We start from the raw sequence: 14,256 nt of genomic DNA, 5'->3' as shown, positions 1-14,256 counted from the left end.
TGGGACTCAGAAAAGGGCAACCAAAATTATCAAGGGGGTTGATTGACTCCCCTGTGAAGAAAAGTTGCAGTATTTTAGTGTAGGGAAAAGGTGAGTATGACAGAAGTTTATAGAATAGTGCATGGATAGAAAGCAAGTTTTTATCCTTCTGTCATAACATTACTGAAGCTGAGTTCAGAACAGAGAAAAGAAAGTCCTTTTTCACCCAGCACAGTTAAACTATGGAACTGTAGGCACTGTAACTCTCCAAAGGTGCACTCCTCCACTGTCTCCTGAGACAGATGTCAACCAACCAACCAACCAACCAATCAACTGTCCCCTAAATTTCTGCTGTAGCCAATTGGATGGGCGAAGAGGGCCCTGCCTTTCTTTCAGCATGGAAAATGCTGGCCACTTCGCTTATGTGGAGCATTTCGCAGGGACAAGAGGCAGTGAATGGTGTTCTCCTTACGGTGGTTTTGGTTCTGCTGGCGCTGCCTTGGCTTTCCTCGGCCACATTCACCCGCAGATAAGTGTTAGGTGTGTTCAGCCAGCGGGTCTTCTCCTTCTGCTGCTTCTGGGCATGCTGCCGGAGAGTTGAGATGGGGGCTACGTCCTCCTCAAACACAAAGGCTGTGACCGTGGCTGGGATCTCCACCTCACTCTTGTGCTTGGTTTTCTCCTGGACAAACGGATAGCGGTAGGCGTAGCCGGTCCGGTAGCCCTAGGAAGGACAAAGAGGGTTCCCTGAAGGCTCTCCTGCATGCTGACGCAGAGGCAAAAGCTGAAGCTGTGAGGCCACTTGCCTTCTGCACAGAAACTACCTGCTGATGTAGAGCAGGATTTTCAGTCCCCCAAGCCCACCCCAGTTTCTGGTGCTGGTGGCTGTTGGCATGCATGAAAAACGTTTGTATTTTTACTATCTTAGAGATTACCACATTTCCTATCAGTAACATCTACCAAGAGTCAATTGATAGCAGTTCTGATTTATGGGTTAATTAATGGGATCTGGCAGCTTGCAAATGCTCAGCTTGAAGTTATAAAATGGTAACCATCCATTGTTAGACAATTTCGGCAGACGGCATCCAGGAACTCATTGAATTAAGTTGGGGAAAGGTTTGCTAAAGCCAGGGTGGGGAACCTCAGTGGCCCTCAAGTCACTCTATGTGGCCCTTGGGTTTCTCCCCACCACACCCCCTGCTGTGCCTTCTTTGCTTTGCCCTCTCCTGGGAGTGCTTTTGCCCTGGAGTGTGGGGGTGTCAAAGCCAGCCTGCTTACGGACTCATTGTTAAAACCATGTTTATGGAAGACCATCTTACTCATCTCCGAGTGATCGCCAAAGAAGAAGACTGTTCCAAGGTAACATCTGCATCAATTGCTCTGCCCATTTTTGCCTCTGGCCCCACCCACCGCTGGCATGTGGGTCCCAGAAGGTTCCCCAGAAGGAAACGCATCCCTCAGGTGGGAAGAGGCTCCCCTGCACTAGACAGAGAAAGGGAGGATGGGACACATGTCCAGGAAAATGGGCGCTGTGGCATCTGCGCTTGCAAACGCACCAGGTTGTCGAGCATCCTCATCAGAGCCTCAAACTCGTGCTCTCCCAGCCGGCTCTTCTGCATGGGTCCAAAGGTGCTGCCGGCCCATCGGACAGAGCCAACGTCATGGGGCCGGTGCTTCTCTCGCTCCAGGACTATCAGATTCTCTGCTCCGCCGGCACTGGACAAGGCTGAGACCTGGAAAGGTGCAAACCACAAGAGAGGCCATTTATCCACATGTGGTGTCCAAGCAAAATATCTGAGCACTGAGAGAATATCTGGAGAATACTTCAGAGATCAAAAAGTGCAGGGGAGAACCAGTTGGGAGCCAATTTGTTGCAGCCCCAGCAGGAGCCCGAGGGTGCGGGGAGGGGGGCAAGACAGTAGCATCCTTTGGTCATCAAGGAAGTGTGGAAGAAGCCCATGCATTGCCACCCTTCCACCTGCAGACGGCGCTCATGCGCTGGGCCTTGGCACATGGCTGACCTAGTTTTTTCCAGCTGAAGAAGTAGGCTGATGCTCAGAGGGGCAGACAATGGCACTGAGCATCAAAGGCAGGAATTGCAGGAAGTCCAACCTGCCTCCCCCCACCCCCACCCTGCCTGGGGTTGCAGGGCTTATTAGTTCCTGACAAGGGTGGGCAGAGCCAGAAAGACAGACAAGGGGGCCGGGGAAGACTGTTGCCTTTGGGGGATAACATTTTTACAGCCCCAGAAGAGGAAACAGCTGATGAAGCCCACCTGTGTAAATAATAATACAATTGATTCATTTATGGATTATGAAGCTTGACGTTCTATTCTTTAACTTTCTGCCTATGCAAAAAAGTAAACATTACTAAATAAATCAGGTGCGATACTCTCCCTGATGCTTTTCAACATCTTTATGCGCCCCCTCGCCCAGCTTGTCTGGAGTTTTGGGTTGGGCTGCCATCAGTATGCTGGTGACACTCAACTCTATCTATTGATGGACGGCTATCCTAACTCGGCCCCAGACACACTGATCAGATGTTTAGAAGCTGTGGCTGGATGGTTTCATGGGAGCCGGTTGAAGTTAAATCCTTCGAAGACAGAGGTCCTGTGGCTGTGAAGGGACGATATGGGATTGGGGGGGCAACTCCCATCTCTTGCGTGGGCGCAATTCGTGCCATTGCCTTCCATTAAGAGTTTGGGTGTAATCTTTGACACCACCCTTTCCGTGGAGGCGCAGATTGCAGCTATAACAAAGGCGGCATTTTTTCATCTCCGCCAAGCTAAGCAGTTGGCTCCTTACCTCTCTCGCCCTGACCTAGCCACTGTGATCCACGCGACAGTCACCTCCAGACTGGATTATTGTAACTCGCTCTATGTGGGGCTGCCCTTCAGACTGACCCAGAAACTCCAGCAGGTGCAGAATGCTGTGGAGAGACTCCTTACGGGGTCCTTGCTGCGGGATAACATTCACCCGGTGCTATACCAGCTGCACTGGCTCCCGGTGGAGTACAGGGTCAGGTTTAAGGTGCTGGTTTTAACCTTTGAAGCCCTATACGGCCTAGGACCCTCGTACCTACGGGACCGCCTCTCCTGGTATGTCCCACAGAGGACCTTACGGTCTTCAAACAAAAACACCTTGGAGGTCCCGGGCCACAGAGAGGTTAGGCTGGCCTCAACCAGAGCCAGGGCTTTTTCGGCTGTGGCTCCGATCTGGTGGAACGCTCTGTCACAAGAGACTAGGGCCCTGCGGGACTTGACATCTTTCTGCAGGCCTGCAAGACAGAGCTGTTCCACCAGGCCTTTGGCCAAGGCACAGCCTGACCCCCTCCTTTGGTAATTCTTCACAGAACTCTAGCCCAATGGTTGCCATCAATTTGATTTGAACTGATTTTATAATGAATTGATTTTAGAATGCTGTATTATTTTACTGCTCTGAGCCCGGCTTCGGCTGGGTAGGGCGGGATATAAATAAAATTTTATTATTATTATTATTAAATTGTGCAAAGCAAGAAAATGGGTGCAACTTTTTAATTTTTTTGCAGATCTTAGCAGGAACCAGCTTGGAGGAAGGGAGGGGGAGTTTTCCCTTTCTTCTGAGATTCATCAGCATGGAGCGGGGTAGGGATTTTCTTTAGGATCATGACTGGAGCATGGAGGGTTAAACTTCACCCCATTCCCTGCAGTGGAAATAGTGCCCCTCTTGGCTTAATTGCTAATTTATTTGTTACATTTATACCCCACCTTTCCCTGAAGGAGCTCAGAGTGGCATACATAGTTCTCCCCCTCCTCATTTTATCATCACTACAACCCTGTGAGGTAGGTTAGGTGACAGGGCCCTGAAATGTTGGGGCTGGTGGGATTTGTAGTCCAAAATGCCTGGAGAGCACCAGGCTGGGGAAGGACAATGTTCAACCAGCACTTTCCCATCTTCAAAGGCTCTTACCATCCCCAAGCTGCAAATGTGAAGCTGAGCTTGAGAAAAGCAGGCTTTCCTAAAGCGTCCCAGAGAGTTCAGAACAGAAGCGTGATTTTCACTGGGGACTTCACAGCTGCCAGGAGCCACCATACTCTGCCAAATTTCACTCTGCAGCATGTTAGGGACACAATGTTCCTTCCATACCACAACTTCTGAAGGAGAAAAACATCATTTCCCTGTGCCTAAAAATTTAATTATTGCAGCTGAAGCTACTAAGATGCTACTTGGTTGGAGCCAGCTAAGATCCACTCAGAGCAGGTGCACCAGAATGAAGGAAACTACATCAGTTATGTCCCCTAATTCCATGGGGTCTACTTGGAATGTGGCTAATATTGGAAATAAACCATTGCTAATTTAACAGGAGTAAGTGTGTGTGTGTCATATGTGCGACATGTGTGTGAAGGCACAACCAGATGCCTTCATCTGCTCCAACTGCAACAAAACAGGTATCTCCCATAACAGTCTCTCGAGTCAGAGCAGGTGCTGCAACCTTCCAACAGTTGGACCTCACCCCCAAAGGCGTCCTCTTCCATTGTTTCCAAGACAGGTGGATGCCAAACAAAAGGCATTAACATATATACTATCAATAGTAACTGATACAAACTATCAACATCAATGGATATTGCTTACTTTAGAATGATTTTAAATACTGTCACATGAGTATTCTCAGAATGAATTATCTGGGTTGGTTGCCTCCTTGTGAACTTAAATGAACTGGCATTAGACTGACTAGAGTGGGGATGCCCTGATGTGCATTTTTGCTCCTGTGTTGTTACTGTGGCTGCTTTGGACATGCTTACATGGGGAAAGGACATACCGTAAATTCTGGCGTATAAGACAACTTCTTAACCCCAGAAAAGAGGTTAAAAAGTCAGGGGTCGTCTTATATGCCGGGTATGGGCGGCGCAGAGCAGAGCCCACCCACTGCTGCTTCGGAAGCAGCAGCGGCGGCAGCAGCAGGCTCTGCTCCGCGCCGGGTGGCTTTCTCCCAGTGCAGAGCTGCCCAGTGTATTAGGTGACTGGGCTTATAAGACGAACCCCCAAATTGAAGCTGCCAATTGGGGGGGGGGGTCGTCTAATACGCCCAGTCGCCTAATACGCCAGAATCTACGGCACACAAATTGAAATAATAATGGTGTCTCTAATGCTGTCAGGGGTCCCTTTACCTTTACCTTTACCTTTAATGCTTTCAAGCAGTTGGAGTAGATGACCCTTTGAGTCCCTTCCAACTCTATAATTATATGATTAGATAAAACATGCCTGGTGACTAAAAGAAGGGTGTGTGGGTGTGGGTGGGTGGGTGTGGGTGTGCTCTGCTGCTCACCTGCACTTCACAGGCAGCCTGCAAATGGAAGATCTTGTAGAAGGCTTCTTCCACCGTGTCTCCCAAGGCCACCACACCATGATTCCGCAACACTAGAACCTGCCAAGAGAAGGAAGGAGAAAGGGTCAGTAAAAATGGGGAAAGCCATAAGTGCTTCTCAATTCTGTATAATTTTTCACACTGCCTCTTGCCCGAGGATTTCAAAAAGTCTGGCTAAGCCCTACTTCAGATGTCTAGATCCCAAATGCCAGCTCCTCCACAGTTCCACATGTCCCGCCGTCCCCCCACCAGGGAAACTGGCACTTTACCATTGAATCAGAGCAAACATCAGTCAGGTTTTCTGTGAATTGACGCTTCCTCTGGTTCCGTGTTAAAGAGCAGGTTTTCCTGGGGAAAGTCGTGAGGCAAACAGACAGAAAACCACTTGGACCCCTGCCTGGAATGCATGGGGCAAGCAGAAACCCTCTTGCCCCTGGGCTTTCTGGGCACAAAACAAGCAGTGTGGACAATCCCTAAGGGCTGTTTGACACGCCACAGTGCCAGAGGACGCTGAAGCCTGAATGCTACCTCTCAACCCTCACCTTGCAGGTGGGTCCTAGACACTTCTGCAGCTCGATTCTGTCCGCTTCCTCCTCCATCTCCCCATTGAAGTCAAAGTACACCATGTTCCCTGCCAGCAGTGCATCGTGGGAAATGGGCAAGAGGCCGTGCTTCATGGCAGACACCTGGGAAGGAAGAGAGAGCAGAGACAGAGAGGCAAAGATGAGCAGGTTAGAGCCATCCCTTGTCTTTCCATCGACGCATCTCCACTGTGCCTTGGATGGGCAACAGAGGTGGGCCTGACCTTTGCACTGTAGGTCACATCCCAGGCATGCCAGAGTCAGAGATTTCTCCACCCCCCCTTCCAGGCAAGCGAGAGGCATCCTTCCAGCCAGGCAAAAGCACTTGGTGGCAAGAAGGGCCTTTTACCAACTGCAGTTGCTTCAACAGTTGTGGCCATTCCTGGACTGGGAAAGCCTGGGTACAGTAGTTCATTGGTTACTTCAAGGCTGGATTACTGCAATGCACTCTATGTGGGGCTTCCCTTGTACTTGATACGGAGGTTTCAGTTAATGTGCAATGCTGCAGCATGATTGCTGACAGGATCGAGGCCTTGTCAGCAAACAACACCTGTGTTCATAGATCTGCACTGGTTGGCAATTTGCTACCAGGCCAGGTTCAAGGTGTGACTATTAGCATATAAAGCCCTTAACAACTTGGGACCTGTTCTATATGTGAGATGGCCTTACCCCGCCTGTGCCCGCTTGACTGCTTTGACTGGAACTGGCACTGTTACAGGGGCCACATTATACCCCCTCCACATCTCTAAGGATGCCATCTTTTAGTGTGGCAACACCAACACTTTAGAACTCCCTCCATATTGACATCAGCCTTCACTGTACTCTTTCGGGCGCCTGCTAAAACATTTTTTTGTTTAGACAAGCCCACCCAGATGCTTAGGAAGTTGTTGCGAGCCTTGTTGGTGGTTGCATAGGAGTCATGAGTTTCTCTCTCCTCCCAACCATCCACAAGCCTGGAATCTAGCCATTTTCTGTCCCTTCCCTTAACACAGGGGTGCCCAAACTTTTTTCAAAGAGGGCCTGATTTGATGAAGTGAACATGCATGAGGGCCGACCAGGTTGTTTAGCTTTTTTACGATTTTACCCCAAAGCTGTTGAGCTTTTATTTATTTATTTTACCCCAGGAAATAAACCGACCAGTGGGCCGAATTAGGCCATGGAAACGGACTTTGGACATGCCTGGCTTAACACCTTCCAACGCCTTTCACCAACATCCCCTCTGGGCGATATGAGCCACAACCTGGGGGTCTTGCAATGGAGTCAGGCTACTTTCTCAGAGGGAGAAACACCCGGGCTTTATTTGGGGACCTCCTGGCCAGAGGACACAGTCCCCTGCAGTTTTCCCAGTGACTGCAAAACAGTGCAAGAGTCCTATATCCATCCAGCTCCTTCAGGGAGGTGGAATCTACCAGCCAATCTACTTAAGGCTTCTTCAGCAGGCTATAGCTCTTTGCAGAGACTACAGCCCCCATAGCTGACTCAGAAGCTGTCCAAGGTCCTGATCTTGACTGAGCCTAGACTTTGACTGGACCCTGCCTGATTCCTGGCCATAGAACCAGGTGCAGGGATTCTGTTCCTCTTCCCTGTCTCATTTGCTGCTTTGTGGTTTCCTCTAAACATCTCATTTTTCTTCTCCTGTCACCTCTGTACTGCTGGCGAGTATTCTCCCTAAAATTCAGAGCCAGTGCATAGTTAAGCTATGGAACTCCCTCCCACAGGAGGCAGTGATGACTTGGAGGGCTTTAAAAGAGGATGGGACAAGTTCATGGAGGAGTAGAGGACTATTGGTGGCGACGAGCCATGGTGGCTGGGCTCTGCCTCCACAGTTGGAGGCAGTCGCTGGAAACCACAGGAGGGGAGAGCGCTCTTGAGTTTGAGTCCTGCTTGCTGGTTTGCCAGTGGTGTCTGGTTGGCCCCTGCGAGGACAAGATGCTGGCCTAGATGGGCCTTTGGTCTGATCCAGCAGGCGCTTCTGCTGTTCTTATTTGAATAAACTCAAAAGATGCCCTGGTTTACACGATGCCTTCCAGATAGCACTGTTGGGTTCCGTGTTGGGCATCCTGGATACTGTGAAACTGGGGTCCCCCTGACTATTCCTAAGACCTTCTCCCATTCAGAGTCTCCCAGAGTCTCTGCAGTGCACAAGGAGGGATGGAGAGGCCAAGCTGTTCCAAGCTTAATGCTCTTCTATAAATCAGTCTCGGAGCAGGAGACTGGGCAGGAGGCTCTGTCTGCTGTTTCTCGTTGCTCTGTCAGCAAGATGAATGGATAGTGTTCCTTACTGCAGCAGTGGCTGGCGTGTGCAGATGGATGATGCATCTCACGTCTGGTCTGGCTGCATAGATGGCAGAGTGCAGGCTGAACCTACGGGTATCCACTGGGAAGCTGGTGCTGCCTGCCTCCACCACTTCTCCCAGGATGTTCACTTTTACCTGCAGTGCAAAAGAGAAGGTGGAAGCACAGATGGGTGAGATGTTAGGGTGCTGAATTGCACCCTAAAGGTGATGCCTGGATGGCAGCTTCCTTTTGGGGATAGAGGGGGTAGGCGACGCAGTCTTTCCCAAACCAGGTGGCAAGATAGGTTGACAAGTGCCATGATAAATACATTTTTGACAATATTCAAGGCTCATGGCAACCCAGCTACAATCCTCTCATGAGGGAGTCTGCCTGCTGCATCTCTGCATGAGTCACTGCTCTGGTTTTGTGAGCTTCCAATAATACCCACTGTGAATGAGTGATCCAATTGCACCTCATGCAGAGACACAGTGGAGCTTCTCAACCTCGTTGGAGGCTGACTCTTCCAACTCTGCATGTTACTCTTCTAGACTTGCAGACCTCCACTCAGGTCTAGAGATGCGGCAGAAGTCTCTGCCGTCATATGCTCTGCTTGCTGTATCTTTGTGTGAGTCATTGATCTGCGAGTGCCACCTGGCTGGGCAGAGGAAAGCCCAAGGCAGTAACTTTGCAGAAATACAGAGGACTGGAATCCCCTCCCCCCCAAGGACAGACAATTCTTATCATAGAATCATAGAATCATAGAGTTGGAAGAGACCACAAGGGCCATCGAGTCCAACCCCCTGCCAAGCAGGAAACACCATCAGAGCACTCCTGACATATGGTTGTCAAGCCTCTGCTTAAAGACCTCCAAAGAAGGAGACTCCACCACACTCCTTGGCAGCAAATTCCACTGTCGAACAGCTCTTACTCTCAGGAAGTTCTTCCTAATGTTTAGGTGGAATCTTCTTTCTTGTAGTTTGGATCCATTGCTCCGTGTCTGCTTCTCTGGAGCAGCAGAAAACAACCTTTCTCCCTCCTCTATGTGACATCCTTTTATATATTTGAACATGGCTATCATATCACCCCTTAACCTCCTCTTCTCCAGGCTAAACATGCCCAGCTCCCTTAGCCGTTCCTCATAAGGCATCGTTTCCATGCCTTTGACCATTTTGGTTGCCCTCCTCTGGACACGTTCCAGTTTGTCAGTGTCCTTCTTGAACTGTGGTGCCCAGAACTGGACACAGTACTCCAGGTGAGGTCTGACCAGAGCAAAATACAGTGGCACTATTACTTCCCTTGATCTAGATGCTATACTCCTATTGATGCAGCCCAGAATTGCATTGGCTTTTTTAGCTGCCGCGTCACACTGTTGGCTCATGTCAAGTTTGTGGTCAACCAAGACTCCTAGATCCTTTTCACATGTACTGCTCTCAAGCCAGGTGTCTTAACCTTACCCATTCTAAGAAGAAATATTTTCAGTCACAAGAGTGACAGGTACTTCCCATTTTAATTCAGACCCAGAGTGTGCCCTTTTATCAGAATTCTGCATTTTCTCATTTTACCCCCTCTCAACCCACACCCGGCCCCAGCAATCCTTTGCACATCAGACAGCAAAATATGAAACAGAGACCTCACCCTTCCAAGCCTCTCTGCAGTTGGTGATTCCTTGGGTTTTATCAGGCTTACATTGCCTCCTCCAACCTCCAGGTATTTTAGTCTCCAGTTCCTATCAGCTGACCAAGTCATTTGCCCTCCATGATGCCAAGGGAACTGGGGGCGAAGACTCCGCCCCATGCCTCTCATGATGTGTTGTCTGACCCTCAAGGGAGGTGTTGTACTTATTTATTAATAATGCCTTAAGTGTGAAGATGCTCAAACCCTCAAGTTAGCCAGTTGTGGAAATGGAGAGAGGAAGAGGAATCTTGTGTGCTCACCAGGCTAGAAGCTGTAACTTCAGGACATGAAAGGCCCACAGGGCAAATCAGGAAGTGGTCTTGTTCTTTGCTGACTCTCAGCTGTGAAAGGAAGACCAGAAGAGAATGGTGAGCTCAAGTCTTCATTTCCTTGGGCTCCTGTGGCCTCCCTTCTTCCCTAGGGAAATTAAGATCAGAAGGCTCTTCCCTTCATTTCGTTATTTCCCCCTGAGTCTTCACCCACCTTTAAGACACTGTTTATTTCTGCCATTTCTTACTACAGTGGTGCCTCGCAAGACGAAATTAATTCGTTCCGCAAGTTTTTTCTTCTTGCGAGTTTTTCGTCTTGCGAAGCACGGTTTCCCATAGGAATGCATTGAAAATCAATTAATGCGTTCCTATGGAGACCACTTGCCAGGCTGGTGGTGCGGAGAAGGGCTTTTCTCCCCACCGCAAGCCTTCAGGTCAGGTACGGGAATAGAGGGGAAGGCGTGCAGCGCTTCTCCTCTGTTCCCGGGGCTTGCGGTGGGAGGAGGGTTTTTCCTCCCCACCGCCAACATTCAGAACAGCATTCTGAATGTTGGCGGTGGGAAGGAAAACCCTCCTCCCACCGCAAGTCTTCAGGACAGCCATCCGAAGGCTGGCGCAGGGAGAAGGTCTCTCCGCCCCGCCGCCAGCCTTCGGAGGAGGTCCGAGGACAGTGGGGAAGACGCGCTGCGCTTCCCCACTGTCCCGGAGATTTCCCTATGGGCTTTCGTCTTGCGAAGGAAGCCCATAGGGAAATTCGTTTTGCGAAGCGCCTCCAAAACGAAAAACCCTTTCGTCTAGCGGGTTTTCCGTCTTGCGAGGCGTTCGTCTTGCGGGGCACCACTGTATAAGATCCCAGGATGGCTTATGACAATATAATTTACCGTTATAAAAACAGATAAAACAATTACAGGTATAAAAACAAGTAAAACTGTTCCAGTCAGCTCAGAACAGTGTAAATTATGCCAAAGAGGTGGGTCCCACAAAACAAAGAACAAAACAAAACAAAACACACCCTAACTGCAAAGGGTGTCAGTATCTGGTGAAACCTAGACAATGAAGATGGTAGAACACCTCTGTGGGGAGGGAGGTCCACAGTTTAGTGGCTACCACAGGGGAAGTCCTCTCCTGAGCTGCCATTTCCCGGGCGGAACATCCAAGAGGGTCAGCAGAGATGGAGACCATCTTTCAGATATTTGGGGCCTAAGCCGCTCAGGGCTTTAAATACTGTTACACGTCACCACAATCTTTGAGTGTTGAAAGACTGACTCCAGGGGTTTCCAGGCGCTTGCGTTCCTTGGAAGGAAGGTCAGCAGAGACTGTGGTGTCTTTAGGACGTATGATTTCATTTACAAACATCTACAACCTGAGCATAAGATGGAGGGGCTCACAGCATTGCCACCCCAACAGATCTTGCTTCTCTAGTAGTCACGGCTTTGGATCCAGCACAGAGCAAGCAGGTCCCTGTGTCTCCAGCTTCCAGCCTGCTTCCAGCTCAGCCCTTTCACACACACTCTGGCTATTGTTTTCTTACCTAGGAGCTGGGTGAGGGGGGTGGAGGAAAGAGGCGGCTTAGCCTGGAGGGCCATCTCACTTAGCTGTAGCTTTTACACCCTAGCTCATTCTTTTGGGACAGTTAAGGTCACTGTCTTAAAAAGAAACTTGTCTGACCAGTTCGGCAACCACCTGTTAGATTTTAACCCTCACTTTGGGCCTGGAAACAAACTGGTGCACCGTTGCCTTGAGCCAAAGGGGATAAAGTGGGCATTGACCAAGAAAAAGGAGATTTCAAGGCGCCTTGTTTCCTGGCCACTGAAGGAGCCCCTGAGCAAAGTGGGTGGCGGGTGGCAGGGAAGGGACCCCTCACCGTGACACAGGTGCTGCTGAGCTGCGCCCAGCCATAGAGGTCCAGCAGCCGGTAGACGCTGCTGACTTTGCAGCGCATGAGCCTCTCCCCTTTGGCGAAGGACGTCGAGTCAATGCCCTGGAGGTCATTGATGGGGGTCACCGTGGAGAGGTCTGTGGGAGAGAAAGCGCACAGGAGGGGTCAGCTGGTTAAACAAACACAATCAAGGCATGACTGGAGCTGGGTGAGACGGTCCATTTGCATGTTCCACCCATGGCTCTGGAAAAGCACATTGCCTCTCACTTTCCTCCATTCCTTGTGGGTGATTTAATTTTGAAACAGAGGTGGGGAACCTATTTGACGCCACAGGACACCTTCTTATCCAGATAGGCCTTGCAGACCAAATTTGACAGGTGGGTGGGAAATTGCTTGATGTCTCAATGACGCCAGATCCAAGGTGCCTTGAAGTTCTGAAATCAGGACTTCAACGCACTATTTAAGGTACTGCTGTAATGAAGACCCCCTCCTGGCTTTAGCAAACGATTATGAATCTGGAAGAACATATGAAGAGCCTGCTGGGTCAGGCCAATGGCCCATCTAGTCCAGCATACTGTTCTCCCATTGCTGCCTCTGACCGTGAAAGCAGAGCAGAGCCATTGTGGCTCATAGCGATATGGCTTTGCCCTGGCCTCTTTTAACGCCATGCAAGTTGGTGGCCATCACTGCCTCCTGTGGGAGTGAGTTCCATAGTTTAACTCTGTGCTGTGTGAAGGAGGACTTTCCTTTATCTGTCTTGAAGGGGCTGGCATCAGATGCCCTGCTAAAATGGAGGGGAACACTTCAATTTAGCCGGGGACTTGCCGCAGGTGACTTTCTGAATCAGGAAAGCGTTGGCATGGAATCTGGTCAAACTGAGCAGGGCTCAACCCCACCCCACTGGTCAGCTGGCGGGCAGGGAGTTGCAGGTGAAACTCCGAAAATTAGAATATCGTGGAAAAGTTCATTATTTCAGTAATTCAACTTAAAAGGTGAAACTAATATATGAGATAGACCCATGACATGCAAAGCGAGATATGTCAAGCCTTTATTTGTTATAATTGTGATGATCATGGCATACAGCTGATGAAAACCCCAAATTAACAATCTTAGAAAATTACTGCCTCAGTGCGGCGTGGCATGGATTTTGCATCTCATTTGGAAACCCAAGGACCCAGAGTCTGGAGGAAGACTGGGGAGGCACACAATGCCAGATGCTTGAAGTCCAGTGTGAAGTTTCCACAGTCTGTGTTGATTTGGGGAGCCATGTCATCAGCTGGTATTGGTCCACTGTGCTTCATTAAGTCCAGGGTCAACGCAGCCGTCTACCAGGAGATTTTGGAGCACTTCATGCTTCCTTCCGCAGACGAGCTTTATAGGGATGCTGACTTCATTTTCCAGCAGGACTTTGGCACCTGCCCACACTGCCCAAAGTACCAAAACCTGGTTCAATGCCCATGGGATTGCTGTGCTTGAATGGCAGCAAACTCACCTGACCTGAACCCCATAGAGAATCTATGGGGCATTGCCAAGAGAAAGATGAGAGACATGAGACCGAGCAATGCAGAAGAGCTGAAGGCTGCTATTGAAGCTTCCTGGTCTTCCATAACACCTCAGCAGTGCCACAGGCTGACAGCATCCATGCCACACCGCATTGAGGCAGTAACTGATGCAAAAGGGGCCCAAACCAAGTACTGAGTACATATGCATGCTTCTACCTCTCAGAGGTCCAATATTGCTCTATTTGCAGTACTTGTTTTGCTGGTTTCATTTAATATTCTAATTTTCTGAGGTTGTTAATTTGGGGTTTTCATCAGCTGTATGCCATGATCATCACAATTGTAACAAATGAAGGCTTGACATATCTCGCTTTGCATGCTATGAGTCTATCTCATATATTAGTTTCACCTTTTAAGTTGAATTACTGAAATAAATGAACTTTTCCACGATATTCTAATTTTCCGAGTTTCACCTGTAAATCCTGCTGCTTTGGTTACAGGCACCTGTTCCTGGCTGGAAACAGGCATGAGCAGCCAATGCGGGATTTAATCCTGACCTTCTGGACCATCAGGTGACCTTACAACCATTTGGCTAGGCCAAACCATCACTTCCTCCTACCATTTCAGGAGAAAGACCCTCCCTCACTGGGTGTCAAGTATCTCAAGGGACAGGATGGAGAGAGAGGAAGGCGGTCAGGAATTGTGGCTGAGGTGGGGGTAGCTGCAGAACGAAGAGCTGGATCCCTTTTGGGGCT

General features: G+C 49.6%; 1 protein-coding gene across 3 annotated transcripts in view; it reads right to left on the bottom strand.

The window, feature by feature from the left end:
- ADD2 (adducin 2) overlaps nt 1-14,256 on the bottom strand; it is an 88,500-nt gene that overhangs the window by 18,178 nt on the left and 56,066 nt on the right. For all 3 annotated transcript variants that reach the window (XM_028741093.2, XM_028741092.2, XM_028741094.2), the window contains 7 exons: nt 11,988-12,139; nt 10,115-10,195; nt 8,186-8,335; nt 5,865-6,008; nt 5,284-5,382; nt 1,536-1,712; nt 452-703 (listed from right to left, as the gene is read on the bottom strand). In XM_028741093.2, the coding sequence (XP_028596926.2) occupies nt 452-703; nt 1,536-1,712; nt 5,284-5,382; nt 5,865-6,008; nt 8,186-8,335; nt 10,115-10,195; nt 11,988-12,139 (1,055 nt within the window). The remainder of the gene's footprint in view (nt 1-451; nt 704-1,535; nt 1,713-5,283; nt 5,383-5,864; nt 6,009-8,185; nt 8,336-10,114; nt 10,196-11,987; nt 12,140-14,256) is intronic.

The sequence above is a fragment of the Podarcis muralis genome, chromosome 7, assembly GCF_964188315.1.
Source record: "Podarcis muralis chromosome 7, rPodMur119.hap1.1, whole genome shotgun sequence".
Lineage (NCBI taxonomy): Eukaryota > Metazoa > Chordata > Lepidosauria > Squamata > Lacertidae > Podarcis > Podarcis muralis.
Note: the sequence above shows the minus strand (reverse complement) of the source record. Positions and strands in the feature narration are given on the sequence as shown.